We start from the raw sequence: 15,967 nt of genomic DNA on the forward strand, positions 1-15,967 counted from the left end.
AGACATGAAACTAACTGAACACCTGTGATGTCCGGCCTGAAAGAAATCCCTCTAATTTAGATACAGCATGGGACTTGTCTAATGATGTGGCTGATAATTATTCAAATAGAGAAATGAGCGAGAATAAGGCAGGTTTGTTCTTTGACAGCAGATTCTGTGTTTTTCCTCACTACTGGGAGCAGCTCCTCTTATTCTCGGCGCTCTCAACTTTGTCAGATGATCAAAATAAAGTCGGGAAGAGCAAGAATATTCATACAAACGGTTAATAATTAAAAGGCTAATGCGATGAGGAGGGCAGGTGGGGGGAGCATTTCCCATCAGGCCGTTCTGTGTTGAGGAACAGGCGGTGGAGGTGCGTCCTACTGATCTCTTGTGCTTCACGCGCATTGCTCTTTGAGGACAAACGCGGGGAGAAGCTGGGTTAGGGGGGTGGGGGTGATGGAGAAACAGGCTTCCTTGGCATCTGTGCGTTCACTTTGAAAATTAAGCCCAGCAAGAATCCTGCAGCAAAAAAAAAAAAAAAAATTCAAGCTGGCAGTTGTATTGGGGTTCTATTGACAAGAATAGTCAATGTGCTCGGGATTATAAAGCAATCCCACGTTCAATATGACACCTCCCTACACGCTTTCATGAGTGCCAGTGTGCGCCTTGTACTTCAGAAGCTGCGGATCGAGCTGTCGACATGGGGTGACAATCAAAGTTGTAAGGGAGAGCAGCCTCGCCGAGCTGAGTGAGCAGAGGCTCGCTGGATATCTCTGCCGCTCGCCCCGCTCTCTTTTTTGAAGCGCGCGTGATCTAGAAACTCAACTCAGCAACCAAGCAAATGAGATTAAAGCACCCATAACCCTCCCCACCCTCCCATAACCACCGTTTATGCCTAGAGATGGCTCCAGGGGCTGTTGATTTAAATGCCATCCACTACTGTCAGAGCAGATCAATCATAAAAAGCATGGTGTAATTGGCTTTTAGTGACACAACACTGTGTTGCATTTATCAAAGGATGTTGTACCATGTGACTTAGGGGAGCCCGCTTCTTGGTGTTGAAGCACAGAGCTGTCAAAATCCTGCTGCTGACTCAAAACATTCTCCAATACCACGATTAGGGGAGAAACTGAACCAAAGTATTACTGGGTAAGTGTGTCTGGGTTAGACAGTGCACGGACGCCCCGGTGAAGAACTGCTGGTGTCTGCTCGCTACAATGAAAAGCTTTCTACTGGGGGAGAACAAAAGGCCAAACGTGTCATATCTCTGCACCAAACCTGTCATTTCTATACAGGAGAGGGAGAGAGAGGGAGAGGGGGGGAGAGAGAGATGGTAAATACAGAGATAGAATGAAAGAAAGATGCAAAAGTGTCTATATGTAAGATTTGAATTTAGAATATATAACTCACAATTATTGGCTTTAACGGAAACTCAAGCCTACTTCAGGTGGAAAAGATCAAACAAATAAATACAGAATAAATCCATACATCTATTGGCAAGTTTCCTTCCTTGATGAGAAAGATTGAAGTCTTGGTTATCAGCTTTCTGTAGATTCTAAGTCATTTTAAACACTGATCAATTAGAATCTGATAACATTTAGAATTCTGAATTGCTTCATAAGATGTTAAAAGAAGTCATCACAAAGAGCCAAAAATCTGAATTATGTGTACATTGCGTTGAATCCTGCACAATTCTTACATGTGTAGTAAATAATATATTTCTGTATCTGCAGCTTTACATATATTTTGTGAGTGCCTAAGTTAAACCACATGAATATTTTAAATGTTTAGCCAGCCTGCTCACTTTGCATATCTTCACCAGTAAACCTGGGTTGACTAAAATTTTACAATGACAACAAATTACACCAGAGCATCGCAGGTCTCACTGGTGTTGTTGGCTTTTCCTACAGCAGCGTAGATGACATAGTGATAACCCTGACAAAGATAAACAGCACGACAACAATCAGAGAGCACGCAGGAAAAAATGTGTCTGTATAGTTCACTGTCTGTAAATTGTAACGCCTGACAGAGGAACACACACACACACACACACACACACACACACACACACACACACACACACACACACACACACACACACACACACACACACACACACACACACACACACACACACACACACACACACACACTGTGGAGGGCCTTCATTTGCATTGTGCTCTGACAACGGGCTGGCAGTCTGGATGTGCCGCGTGTGTGTGCGTGCAGATGTGCTGTGTTTAAAGCAGCGAGACCAGGCGGCCCAAGGCAACACACAAAGAGCACACACGCACGCTCGCACACACAATACTGTTCAAGCCCTGGTCAACCCAATACTGAGCCGAGCCAATTCAAACAGAGTGCTCGCCTGATGTGGGAAAGGCCGAGGCTTGGAGGAATTTGTCCATGCAAATTCATCCCATTTCCTCTGACAAAACACCACCACATGTCCACCAAGCCTCAAGGACCCACATTCTGCAGGGCTGAAGTAGCCTCGGTATTCATCCTCTGGGAGCTTTCTAGGGCCTTGTTTCATACAGTCCCTCAGACACAAACTGCAACAATTCCCAGACCAATAAATTCCCAACACGAGATCTGATATGAACGTCAAGTTTCCTGAAATATCACATATTTTGACTTCATAGAAAATATTCAGTGATCAGAGATTTAGAGGAAATGTTTGTCTTTGAACATTTGGCGTGTTTATCTAAGTCACAGCCAGAAACATTGATATTCTGTGCATGCATGTGTTGTTTGACATCCTACATGCTGTACTTTGCCTGCCTCAAAATGTCAAGCTGCAGGTCGCCAAGAGTGTCCCCTAGTGGTGACATTGTGTGCCTTTAAGTGAGGAGGAGGCAGCGGATGTGAAACCACCCTGGTTAAACAGATTTCCATCAGATCTCCCAGATAATGGTAATTTCACAGATAACAGCAAATCTATGACGTTGGAGCAAAATGCAAATTAAATCCCCCCGCAAAATTTCACCCTGAAGAAGAGATTTATAATTCTCTTATGTTACATTCCATCTTTTCCAGATTGATAAGCTGGAGCAAAGTGTTTCATAGCTTTTTATCTGATGAGATGATCCTCACTTTCACAAACTGGAACACGGAAGAAGAAGAAAAAAAGTGACTGTGAAAACTGAGCTTTCCCTTTAGATGATAAATAATTTTTGCATTTAATGGGAACTACTTTAAGATTCGTGAAAGATTTTAGGAGAAGGAAGTAAAAAATAAATAACAAAGCAACAGTTTGTTTTTATGACTCATCACATTAAATTGATCCGGCAGTCTAAATGGCAGGGCAGCAAAAAGTGCAGTGAAACAAAGGAAATAAAGAGGCTTTTAGATTTAATTGACAGTGTCAGCAGCAGTAAACATTACGGCACATCTTCGTTTCTGTTCAGTGCTTTTGTGCACTAAAGCGCAGTGTTCACTGGATGTGCTTTTATGGAGTGTATTCCTCTGAAGCCATTAATAGCAGAAATGAAGTGGCTGAAGGCTCCCTGTGCACAACCTGCAATTTAAGTTTACAGACACATCACATGGGCTCCTACTGGAGACTCAGCTGAGGTGTCTATTGTGAGCTGAAGCTCCTCTAATGCTGCTGGAAGCGACAGGAGGCATTTACAGGTTCCCAGAAAGGAAGTCAATCACATAATATGGCTTAACTTAAATCAAGAAGGAAGTGGGGATCTGATAATTGAACACATCCATTAGCATTTCGGCTAAGTCAAGTGACCAGGCAGGCCTCAGCCATGGCTAATGATGAGCACATTACTACCTTCATTTAACCAGCAGAAAAGAGGTGGGAAGAGTTGCTTTTGTGTTCTCTAAATACTGTTTCTTCATCCCCTGGGTATTTAGAAACCTTATCATAAAAATATCCCACTGCACCCACAATCTGTAGATAGCATTGAGCAGAGGGTACCCAAGAGGGACAGCTTAGTGAAAATAAAAACAGAGCGCCGCCATGCAGAGAGCTGAGCCTCTCAGCAGATAATGGGGACTGCAGACTTATGCGAGCAGGGCGCATAAAGGCTCAGAGTGAAGGGGGGGCCAAGAGATGCCTGGAAAGCCGCGTCTTTGAGAAACCCACTTACCTGAACACACACAACATGAGACACAAGCGCGATTCAAAGAGTACTACAGAAAGAACCCTGGATGGTTAACAATAGTTTGCCTCATGGAAAACTTTCCATAAATTATGGCTCGGCAGTGAAATAATGTTCCCATTATTCCCGGCTGTGGTTACCTGTTTTAGTTAAAGGGTTTGAAAACAGCTGCTGCAAAAGTTTGTTCTCTGATGTTCTCAGCACGACAACGATGTCTGCAGGAAGAGTGTCTCTGTTTTTCTCCAAAAATCCATTCACACTGTACATGACCTGCAAGCGTGACACAAAAACATGGCTTCATTACACCAGTGTCAGACAATCAGAGTTTTCATTAGTAGTGCTGACAGGTGACATCTGTTTAAGCATTGAGACAACTTATGCTGTAAAAACAAACCACATGACAATTTTGTAAATGTTCAATCATCTCAAATGTTACATATATTTAAGTGTTAGCCTCCAATCATCCAATCACCATGAGTGGCATGTGTGACACACTTTAACAGGTTGAATTATTTAGTTTAGACATAATCCACACTAATCAGCAGTAATACTGATCATAGATACAATAACACACCTCATACCTTTCCTGCATAATGCTGGATTCCAAAACAAAGCTCCACACGCTTTGGTATCCAGAAATACTTGCAGCGCAAATTGTCCTGAAATTTATCTGTAGGAGGAAAAAAAACAACTTAAAACTCAAAAACAAAACTGACAATTTCCTAAACTAATACACCAACCCTTTATCTCATGACAGATTATCAATATGTGCAATGATCCATATCAAGACACATTTATTTAAACTGCAACAAATAAAGCAAATCCTATTGTTATCCCTCCACTTGTATATTTCTCTTTAGGCCATGTTACTGTATGATTAGCATGAGATACATTTTGGTGGAGGTATAAGCGTGGGCATCCATACAGAACACTGCGCTGTGGTGTCAGTGTCTTACCCACTAAGGTCTGGTCTGTGGCCTGAGGGAAGCGGCTCTCCTCGTCCAGCAGGGAGAGCAGACCCATGGGTTTCTGCAGGAACATGTCCAGGATGGGCCTGTTGTCCTCATACTCCACCAGGCTTGCATCCACTCCCTCGCTCTGGTACTCCATCTAATTAGAGACAGTGAATGTAGCACAATCTAGTTACTGGTTTCTCTAAATGACCCAATTAAACAATCTGGGATAAATATGATTTGTGTATGTTTGGGGGGAGAAAGAGTTTCTCATCAACAACACCAAACAACCATGCTCTGTTTTTGTGAAGTCTTTGACTGAATGCATAAAACAGAGCAGCTCTGACTGAACAAATGCAGTCACTTACTAATTCATAATTTTGTTCAATTAGCAAATAACCCAGAGTCATATCATATTGTGGCATCTATTTAATTTAGATCAAAAACTTATTTCAAACAATATTTTACTAATAAAATACAACCAATGGATCTCAATGATACTCATGTTTAAGTCATTAACTTTGAATAATTAGTTTCTGTGAACTGTTAGATTAAAGACACACTGTATAAAAAAACATTAGCTTCTCCATGAACACACCGGGCCTACACCAGTGGCGTCTCATGTTTCTTTATACTATAAATAACTTTTCAGGACCAAGAACTCATCACAGCTGCTTCAGAACAGCCCAATGTTCTACTCATTCAATCTTGGGTTTTTGGGGGTGTAAATATGACATCATTATCCTACTGCAGGTCCCATGATCAACAAAGGAGACACAATTGTCACTGAGCTGTACGTTTTACTCTAAAATAACATGCTAGTCTTCTGATTTCACGGTGGCTTGTACAGATTCAAGGTACAGATTCAGTGCCAGGGGCAGCAAAGCAACGCCAAAACATCACTGAGCCCCCTCCAGATATGGAGTGTGTGTGTTTGTTCTTCTTCTTAACAGCAAGGTTTTGTGGGGGTTTTCTTCTGCCATTTTCATTCAGAGAGGGAAAGATGTTGTGATTTGAAACTGTGGACCAATGAGCTTTAAATTTAGCTTTTTTGTTTCCTATGTTTTTTCTTAACCCTATGATCAATCCTTCCCTTCAATCTTGGGTCATTTCCCCTCTTGCGGTCCATAGATGTTGGGTACAGTCTAATAAGCTTCTTGATATTACAGTGTACATTATATTGTAATTATTTCTTATACCTTCTAAAATGTTGTATAGGCAATATTAGAATATACCTGATTAAAAGTTCTATTGACCAAGTCTAAAAATATTCTTGTTATTAATGTGTTCTGGCTAAATGGACCTGGAGAGAGTCCTGTGAAATGTAAATAAATGTGCAGCGACTGTTATCTTATGCTGACAGGAATGCAGCATCCATAAATGATTACACTTTTATTATTCCTTTCAGAAGGACCGCTGCAAAGTAAACACATATTAAATGGCATTATGGCAAAACACTTCTTGATTAATGTCTATTCATTGCCATCAAGGAAAATAAAGACTTCTCCCACTTCGGGTAAACAATTTCATTAAATCAATTAAGAGAGTAATTTGGTAGTACACCACAGAATAAACAATCCTTTACACATCACAGCCTTGCCACAAGCACACAGGACATCTCTGCTCAGATGGATGTGTATGTATGTAAATATTATTACAATTACTCATTTCCATAACTAGGAATCTATTCTGTGCAATATGGTTTGTTGCAGACGCTATAGTGTAAGCCGTGTCAATTACAGCAAAAAATCTCACCTGTTCAAGAGCAAATATGTGCTGGTTGAAGTAAAACTGGATCTGCTCATTTGCAATGTTGATGCACAATTGTTCAAAAGAGTTCCGCTTGAAGTTTTCAAATCCAAAGATGTCCAGGATTCCAACGTTCATGCCGCTCTCTGCAGCACTTCAAAGGAGAAAAGGGGGACAAACAAAGTTATTCTTCTATGCAACGGAACCAGCAAATCCCCTGCAACCACATTAACTGATAAAACTTTAATGATTATCCAAGTTCAACCCAAATACTAAAAACTGGTCTGGGTGCTCTGATGAGAAACGATAAACATCAGTCAGAACATGTGAAATGGTTTTACCTCAGCCTTCAGCGATTTCACCTTGAGTCATTTCCAAGACGAGCACAACAAAACAAATTTCTACAGTACAGCATCAAGAGTGAACACTGTGAAATTCATATTCAACGCGTGCAGCTACTTTCCCTGATCGGTCATTACCCGCTGCATGTGGAGGTCACCTTTAGTCTGTGCTGCCCAGTTATTAATGGCAATAAGGAAAAAAACCAAAGATGACTGAGGTGCAGACAGGAAGTTGTGCTTTTGTACATCTCTGAGCCATGACAGGACTCATATTTATGAAGGAACTCTTCTGGATCAATGAATAGCCCCGTCTCAGTCTCTCTGAAGTCTTTTTAATCATCAGAATATTATTTTCTCTGCACGCAACTCTGTATCAAAAATTTATTAAAACATTTTTTTGCTCCCCTTTTGGTTGTCTTGTGCTTGCACATTGATATTCTCCTCTACGTGTTTGGATCTATCTCTATAGCTCCGTAAAGGTCACTAGAGCTTTTATAGAAACTGTGTGAGATTATCAGAGACAGGAGAGAAGGAGAGAAGACGTCCGGACAGATGCGCATCACTAACGCACACTCACCAGATATTCATGTCAGGCTGCAGCAGGGAGTTGATGCGGTTGACTATCCAGCTGAAGAGACGTCCGTACAAGGCTTTGGACATGGCATCTCGGACATCGGCCGCTTTGTCCACAGTGTTGGTGCGGATGATAGTCTCGCCCCTGGTTACCACACAGTGGGAGGTCAGCGCCTCCTGGAGCTCCTCGGGTCCAATGCTGAGAAGTGCTGCAGCTGAGAGACAGGTTTTTGCAGTCCAATCAGTGCAGTGACGAATTTACTGAACAATCCTTTACTGTGGATGACTGCATATTACCGGTTTACTGCCTCTTGTGTTTTCCAGGTAACAAGGTGAAATAACAGGAACATTTTTGCAGAATGCATCTCACCATTTTCTAAGGCCTCCGGGTTCGGCACTTCACTCTTATCAGTCTGGTGCTGAGTTGTGATGGAAGCAAATTCAATATTGCCGGTGTTCAAAATGGCAGAAAGGATTCTGTAAACAGAAGTAACCTCCTACAAGCAGAGGAGAAAAGGGGGGAAATATTACAGCACAGATCTGCTTTGAGACAGAATATTCTCCACTCGGGGAAGCGTTACCTCTTCAGTAAAGCCGATGTTTCGGAAACATTCCTGAATGGCGTCAAACTGCTCTTTGTACAGTTTGCTGGAGACGATGTCTTGCATCACTTTGTTGTGGTGACTATCAATGTATCTACAGAAACAAAGTATAACTATTCATGTTAGATGCAAGATTAATAAACAACACATGGGGCTGCTGTTCAAAACGAGCTCCACAGCTAACCTGGGGGGTTTCCTGTCTGGTAACCTGTAGGTCTTCAGCTTATCTTCGTGATAAAGCCCAGCATATATGTAATAGAATATGTGGAAGTTTTTCTCTCCCCTACAGGAAAACAAACACAAGTCAGTCACACAGCAAATACATGACTAATGAAACCAAGTATGAGCTGCACATACACGGCCTGTTTGATGACCCTCGACTTCTCCAGGAGATACTCTGATATCTTGGCCCCAATGACAGCTCCTGTAGGTGTGAACTTCATCTCCAGGTACTTTCCAAAGCGACTGGAGTTGTCGTTGATTGCTGTACACGCATTTCCAAAGGCCTCCACAAGAGGGTTGACCTGCAAGATCTTCTCTCGCAGTGTCCGATTGTTTGCCTAAGAGAACGACATGTATCTTGAGAAATCTTCTAGAGATGTTTGCAAAGAACAGATCTACATCAGACTGGCTGCACTGCTACTATACCTTTCCCAAAAAGGTAAGATGTTGAACAATCAAGTGAGCGCTCTCTGTTTTGCCAGCACCGCTCTCCCCGCTGATGATGATGCACTACAACAAAAGAAATAGGTTACACAATTAATTTCTTTTGAAGCATGAAATACCTGTAACAGTAATCATTTATGATTCCTAGCATCATGTTTACGGCCCAAAAAGCCTGCTCTGATTGGCCAGTCTGGCTAGCTACCCTCGTAATGCATGGGTAGATGACATGACCGTGATTTACTGTACACATCCAGAATGCAAGGCTGGGTATTTCCACTATAATACCTGGTCTTTGCAGAAGGTCACCATGCCTTGGTAAGCTGCGTCTGCAGTAGCAAAGATGTGGGGTGGGTTGTCAGCACGCTTTGCGCCATGATACAGCTTTGAGAACTGCGAAGGGAAGCACACATATAGTGACTATGACAGCATCGATGGGATCATTGATATGCAATCATTCATCATACCAATTATGTCTGGAGCAACCACTTGGAAAACATAAACTGACCTGGGGAGAGTAGATGCTGAGATTCTGGAAAGGATTGAGAGCGATGAGGATGTCGCCCACATACGTGTAGATCTGTAACTCATCATAGCGCTTCTGCAGACGGCTGATGATTATCTCCTGCAGGGAAAGCAAACGGCCTGGATGCAGCAAATGCATTGCACCGCAAAGCAATCAATGCACGATGAGGTAAACGTGTTAAATCTTACCTCATCTAAGAACTCCAGGTTTACCAGATCATCATCAGGACAGCGTGCTATTATGAGGGTTTTACGAGTATTGATCCGCTCGTGCCTGTATGAAGCCAAGGACATGATAATGCCTCAGAAAGCTTTAACGTGACCATCAAATGAATAACTAGAGTTTGATGCAAGACTGTATGTGTGTGTGTGTGTGTGTGTGTGTGTGTGTGTGTGTGTGTGTGTGTGTGTGTGTGTATGAGGCCCTGAAGGTCTTCCCTGGGGAGGCCACTCCCATTATCACAGGCTATGATTGCTCTTCATCTGTGTTTTGACCTATCACTTTGGAAAGAGACCCAGTGGGCAGGGGTCAACACAGACACAGCTGGCTCAATGCAAGTATAGCAAACCTCAGGGGACACAGCAGAGTGTGAAAGAGACAAGCAGAGACAGAAAGAATGGGGGCAAATATTTGTAAAATAAATATAAATAAAATAATAAGATGAGAGATGAGAAATGAATAGATAAAATAAAATTGCATGTATTCCTATACATACGTGACTGTAGAGTGCAGTTGAAAAGCAGCAATTTCCGTCAAAGTTGATCACACAACACCGAGATCACTTCCCTTTGTTCCAAATGCAAAAATTAATTATCAAAAGGTATCTGTAATTTATAATAGATATACCATCTATATATCTATTAAAATAAATAATCAATCTTATCTTGGGGATGGAAATATTCAAGTTTAGTTTAAGAATAATTTCCTCATCTGCATTTCTATTTATTTTGAATATAGTCTCAATGCAGCAGAAAAGTGCATTGTATGCAGTGACATATGTTTGTCTTCTAGAGCCCTTCAGACTTGTAGGCTTTACCTTGATTGCTTAAAAAGGAGCTGCAAGCAGTTACTTTCAAGTCGTCTACGACTTTATTTTTTATCTGAAGTCATTGTGTGGTGCTGAACTGTGGCATGACAGACTGGGCGAACCCGGTTCTCGCCCTACAAGCTCCTAATCCCATTATCCACTTTCACTGTGGACGGAATTCAGGATCAGGCTCAGGCACAGACTACAAACACACACACACCCACACGCACACACACACACACACACACACACACACCCACACACCCACACAAGCTCTCTCTCTCTCTCTCAGGGGTAAACAGAGCTGGCACAACATCAAGAGTCTCTGTCAAGGGCAGGTTCAGCAAACTCCTTTATAATGAAGATCAAGCATTTCTTAAGTCTGAATTTCTTTAGCAAAAAACAGGATAATGCCCTTTTTTTCCCTTTAATTATCACAATCCTGGGTGACAAACGTGCCTCATTCACAATCCTCATTAGCTCATTCACAAAGAAGACGGTACAGGGGAAACAGCAGTCAATCATGGAAATAATATTTACCTCCTCATTAGTTTAATCACACGGGTGCTTTAAGCTAAAGACGCCTCAGCATAGTTTCATCTTCTGGCCCAAATGTCATTTATTAAGCTAAGGTTAGCACAATCGATCCTGCTGAATTAGTCACAGTCCCCTAACTACTCTTTAATCACACACTGTAATGTCCATTCCACTGGCTCATCTTCATTTGATGCTGGTGTATAAACAGATGAGACCCTGCCCCCTACTGGACAGGAAAAATATCTCCGCTCCTCTGCTGCCACAATGATCACCAGTAACAACAGTAACAACGCATGAATGAATGAATGATTGAAGCCAAGATCTGCACATCTCAGCTAACTATTTTTGCCTACAATGATACATTTAGCACAAAAAGTCAAATTCTGTGTGGAGACTCACCTAGTTTTGGTTCTGCAGCCCAAATCGTGTTGCTCCTGGGTGAGTGCAGCCACCTGCTGACTGAGTGCAACGTCCTTCCCATGGGCCTGATGGATGAAGGGATGCTCCAGGAGGTGGGTCACAGATGGACGGGCCTCAAAATCCTTTATCAGACACCTTACAAGCACAAATCACGCACAGTTACCGAAAGTACAGAGAACATTTGCGACACTTCAGAAAGGTGAGGCGTATAGATAACCTGCAAAAAAAACAAGCAATCACCTGAGCATCTCGACCAGATACACACACACGCCAGCCGAGAATGTTTCTGTCTGTGTCACCGAGCTGTCTGCACTTTCAGAGAACCGCACGGCCGCTATCACCATGGCCCCCGCGAGTCCAAACAAGCCTTGCCTTGACACAGCAGTGAGTCCTATCTGTGATTTGCAGTGTTTGCAAGTGGGTGATGCCATTATATGATACTGGCCAGTGGCAACACATCGGCATTAATTAGAGGACACACTTTCAAAACAACACACACTACCTGAGCTCAAGAACACATCTGAGCATCAATCAACACTGTTCATCTGTTAAAGACTAAACTGTCTGAATGTGTGTAAGCACTACAACACGGACAGTCGAGATAGGGGGAGAAGAAAAACAAGAATCTAATTCCTACTGTCTAATCTACACTGAAATACTGTTTGTGTTATCAGTTTGTTCAGCTCCTGAGTTAATTCCATGAATTCATTAGCGTCAGGACATAAAGCAGAGGTTGCTGCTATTAGTGGGTCTGTGCTGCCGTGATGCTGTGCTTCAGGCCACTCTGTCACCAAACTCTGTGGCGGCACAAGTGCAGAGACCGGTGACGCATTTAGTATTCTGAAAAACACCCCCACGTTTAAACACACACAGTGTGAAAGGGGAAAAGGACAGAGGGGATAGGGAATGGTAAAATAGCAAAGGCACGACAGAGGGGAAAGAGGAAGGAGCAAAAACTAAATCAAAGGGGAAAATGTAAAGGAGAAGGAAAAAAGGGAAACACAGTGAAAAGGATAAAGTGATGGAAAAAAGAACACACACACACACACATACGCACGCACGCACAGAGGCAGCCGAGCCAGTAAAGGCTTCACAAACAGCCTGCAAAGCTTGATAACATTGTCCAGCCTCCTCACATTGCACCCTGCTGGGCTTTGTTTGGGGAGATTAATTCTGATATCATATCAAACAATCCATTAATTCAAATTATAAAGAGCGCAATGCAAAAAGTATGCAATGAGCGACAGCCATATTAACACTATAAAGCAGTGTGTTGGCTGCTCCAGGGGCGGATGTGCCTGGAGTATACAGTAGGTTTTACTGTTTTGACCCATCACAGTAGGTTAGGTGAAAGCTTCTGGATGGACTATTTATTTTCCAAATGGCTCCTTTTCATTTATTCAATGCAAACATCCAGGCTAACATAAATGTAAACTGGAAACCATGTCCCCACAAACAATTCAGCAAACAAATTGAATGTTATTTTCTCATTATTGTTGAGGCCCACACATCTCGTGTTGTAGATATTAAGGTTGTATATTGTGAGCAGCCATTACAGGCCACCGCTGATGTTATTAGCTGTGCACGCTGCAGGAAATGATAAATGATCCGGACCACAGATAGAGCTGATAATTCAGGTGAATTAGTTTGTTCCTCTGTGGCAGATTTACACAAATGAACACAAACACAAGAGGGGTTGATAGAATCGGGCCATAAAATATCAATTTCGATCCCTCTCTGCGTTTAAACACATGTTCCTGCTTTATGACAGGGTGCTGTTGTGTTGTATTGTCCAGCTGATCCTGCTGATCCTGATTATAAAGAGCATTATTGCCATTTAAGTACTGTTTCTTCCCATTCTTGCGCTTTTACAGTTGGAGGGGCTGCATGTCCTCTGTAGTAAACAGTAGGACAGCTTTGATGTGAAAAAAACATTCAAAGGCAGTAGGAAAATTAAAGGGTTCCTGTACAACTATGGTTCATATTGTAAACACAACTTGTGTACCACTAAAATGCTTTTGGGAAACTGTAGAAAAAGCAGCAGGGCACTTACTGGCCAATGAAGTGGATGAAACTTCTGCTCCATTGTTCTGGATTTCGTAACGTGGGGGAAGGATTTCTGCAACAAAAAGCACAAACACAGGTGCAGAGGACAGGATCAATATCTTAGAAAAAAAAAGTGATTAATAAACTGCCTTCTAATGACATCATCATGGCTGGAAGCTGAAGCGCATGTCGTGGATCAGCTGATGAACGATACCGAGCAGAGTGCGAGCATCATCACACTCCTGTGAGAGTTGCACAGGGAGTTTTTCGGTCCGGGGGATTGAGCTGGTAGGGGGCCAGGACCGTGGCAGCCCGGGAAAAAAGTGACAAATGATTACAGCTCCACCAGTGTCTGGCAGGAGGCATCTGCTATTGATAGCCAAAAGTTATGGGATCTACTTATCCCTCTGTCAGCAGCATTTATGGAGGCCATCCATAATGAGGCTAACACTTTTCAAGCGCTCTTGTGTGCACGGTGACAGGTAGCAGGACTGTACGAAGAACCCGGGCAGTCTTCTTCACCGGCAGCCGCAAGCCACTTGTTCGTGTGCTGCCGCTTCTCTTGTTGTCACCCTTCGCTTTGTTGGTGTTGTATCCATGTAACCATGTGATTTGTAAGCGTCCACACTAAGGACACTTAATGCAGCCTGGGACAATCAGATCTCCCAAAACATTACACATCCAGCCTTTGACAGCTGGAGTACACTGGCATTAATTAGTTCCCACATTATGTCAGACAGTTGGAATCTCAGTAAAAAGACAAAATTTGTTGGAATGAATTTGGTTTACTACTACTAACAAAACACACCCAGAGTTAAGCTACATGTATTTACGTCACACTTATTTACCATTTTTTGGGGAGGAGCGTGGTTTTGGGTACAAAATCTGTTATTGTCTGCATGAGTAAGTTAGTGGAGTCTTTGATGAGCATTCAGACAGGCAATCCCTCTCAAAGTGCAGATCAAAGGCAGCGACTGAATGCTTGAATGCGACCTCTAATATGAGCCTGGAGACACGTTCCTGCCTTGCCTTGATGTTGTACCATACACATGCTTATACGATACAAAGTCAATACAGCGCCACATTGCAGATAACACTGTCAAGTGTGCTCATTGTGCTCAGCCGATTCAGGCAATTTTTTTTCTTTTGGTATTTGCACAAGTGCTGGTTCATATTGTAAACACAAACGGCTTATTCAAATGTAGGTCCAGGCGGCGCTCACACTGTCACATGTTCCTCAGAGCGGATTTGAAGGCTGTAACTAAGCCATGATGACAGACAAAAATCAGACCAATGCAATATCTGAATATGTAATGCAGAATTTAGAATTCCTCCATTTCCCGTAAGACTTAACAAAGTCATATTTTTTTAAGCTTTAGGTTGACTGCACTCAATTTAACATCATCACTGCTAACTGAGGAGTTACACACAGCTCTGTGATTTTAATGGACCTTAGATAATTCAGACCAATAACACTTTAAGACAACATAGCTTCCCCTTAGTTATTAAAGTCAGAAGTGTGAAGTGGGTGGAATCATGGAGTACTTTCACCCCCGCCTTGTATTTACACAACTCCTCCCATCAGACATGATTGACAACTGAGGTAGCGCTTCCCCTTGTGGTAGCTTGTGGTATATTTTGGTTTTCCTAAAAGATACAGATTCTTATCAGGATTTTCGCAAATTCTACCAAAAAGTTAGTGTTGCTTTAATGAGTCACCATAAAAAAAGAAAACCACGATCCTTTGCCAGGTTTCTGCAATTACAGACCACTAGACCAAATGACACAAAGTCCTTGGAGATGTGTGTGTGTGTTTATGACTCACAAAATGGCCAAACCACAGACGTCAATGTTGAGTCATTCCACTTCAGCAACGTTACGCAGGCTAAAAATAACAGATATAAGCAGTGTAAATACGAGGTCACTAAAGCAGCACATAGATCTACAAACACGCGCACACAAAACGCTTCATGTCCTAATAAGACATGTTGTTTCTGTATCTGGCTTGAAGATAACAGAACAACTACAATAAACACAAAAGCAACAATGTCCAAGCTCATCCAGTATGTTTAGTCCACCAATAGTATTTATGCTGTATTGTATACTATCATAATATTGAGATTGGTGTTTTACCTTAGAAGAAACTGGCAAAATATCCTGTCTCATAATGTTACAAAATCATTTTTAAAATGAAGAGGTGGCGACTGGAATAAAGACTTTTTCAGCGAATGGTCCATCCACTTAAAAATTTCAGCTCATCCATCAATGTAGCCGGAGCACTAGCAGTTCCTTGTGCACACATGAATGAACACGGAGAACTCCTACTACATTTATCATGTCCTCAAACTCTGCGACTACATCACCAAACACTACAGCGCCCGGATACCACACACAAATCCCTATAAGAAATGCAGCGCACACACCCACACA

The 15,967-nt window shown here is 42.3% G+C and overlaps 1 protein-coding gene across 1 annotated transcript in view; it reads right to left on the reverse strand.

Annotated features, from left to right (window-relative positions):
• myo3b (myosin IIIB) overlaps positions 1 to 15,967 on the reverse strand; it is a 54,631-nt gene that overhangs the window by 26,680 nt on the left and 11,984 nt on the right. Inside the window, exons 9-23 of the mRNA XM_076169937.1 lie at positions 13,545 to 13,610; positions 11,471 to 11,626; positions 9,696 to 9,780; positions 9,490 to 9,606; positions 9,270 to 9,374; positions 8,967 to 9,050; positions 8,676 to 8,878; positions 8,503 to 8,601; positions 8,298 to 8,412; positions 8,087 to 8,213; positions 7,721 to 7,931; positions 6,809 to 6,956; positions 5,057 to 5,210; positions 4,682 to 4,770; positions 4,241 to 4,370 (exon numbers count right to left, since the gene is read on the reverse strand). Of these exons, the coding sequence (XP_076026052.1) occupies positions 4,241 to 4,370; positions 4,682 to 4,770; positions 5,057 to 5,210; positions 6,809 to 6,956; positions 7,721 to 7,931; positions 8,087 to 8,213; positions 8,298 to 8,412; positions 8,503 to 8,601; positions 8,676 to 8,878; positions 8,967 to 9,050; positions 9,270 to 9,374; positions 9,490 to 9,606; positions 9,696 to 9,780; positions 11,471 to 11,626; positions 13,545 to 13,610 (1,889 nt within the window). The remainder of the gene's footprint in view (positions 1 to 4,240; positions 4,371 to 4,681; positions 4,771 to 5,056; positions 5,211 to 6,808; positions 6,957 to 7,720; positions 7,932 to 8,086; positions 8,214 to 8,297; positions 8,413 to 8,502; positions 8,602 to 8,675; positions 8,879 to 8,966; positions 9,051 to 9,269; positions 9,375 to 9,489; positions 9,607 to 9,695; positions 9,781 to 11,470; positions 11,627 to 13,544; positions 13,611 to 15,967) is intronic.

The sequence above is a fragment of the Genypterus blacodes genome, unplaced genomic scaffold (assembly GCF_046128005.1).
Source record: "Genypterus blacodes isolate CSIRO-AG114 ecotype Tasmania unplaced genomic scaffold, CSIRO-AGI_Gbla_v1 ptg000214l_1, whole genome shotgun sequence".
Classification (NCBI taxonomy): Eukaryota; Metazoa; Chordata; class Actinopteri; order Ophidiiformes; family Ophidiidae; genus Genypterus; species Genypterus blacodes.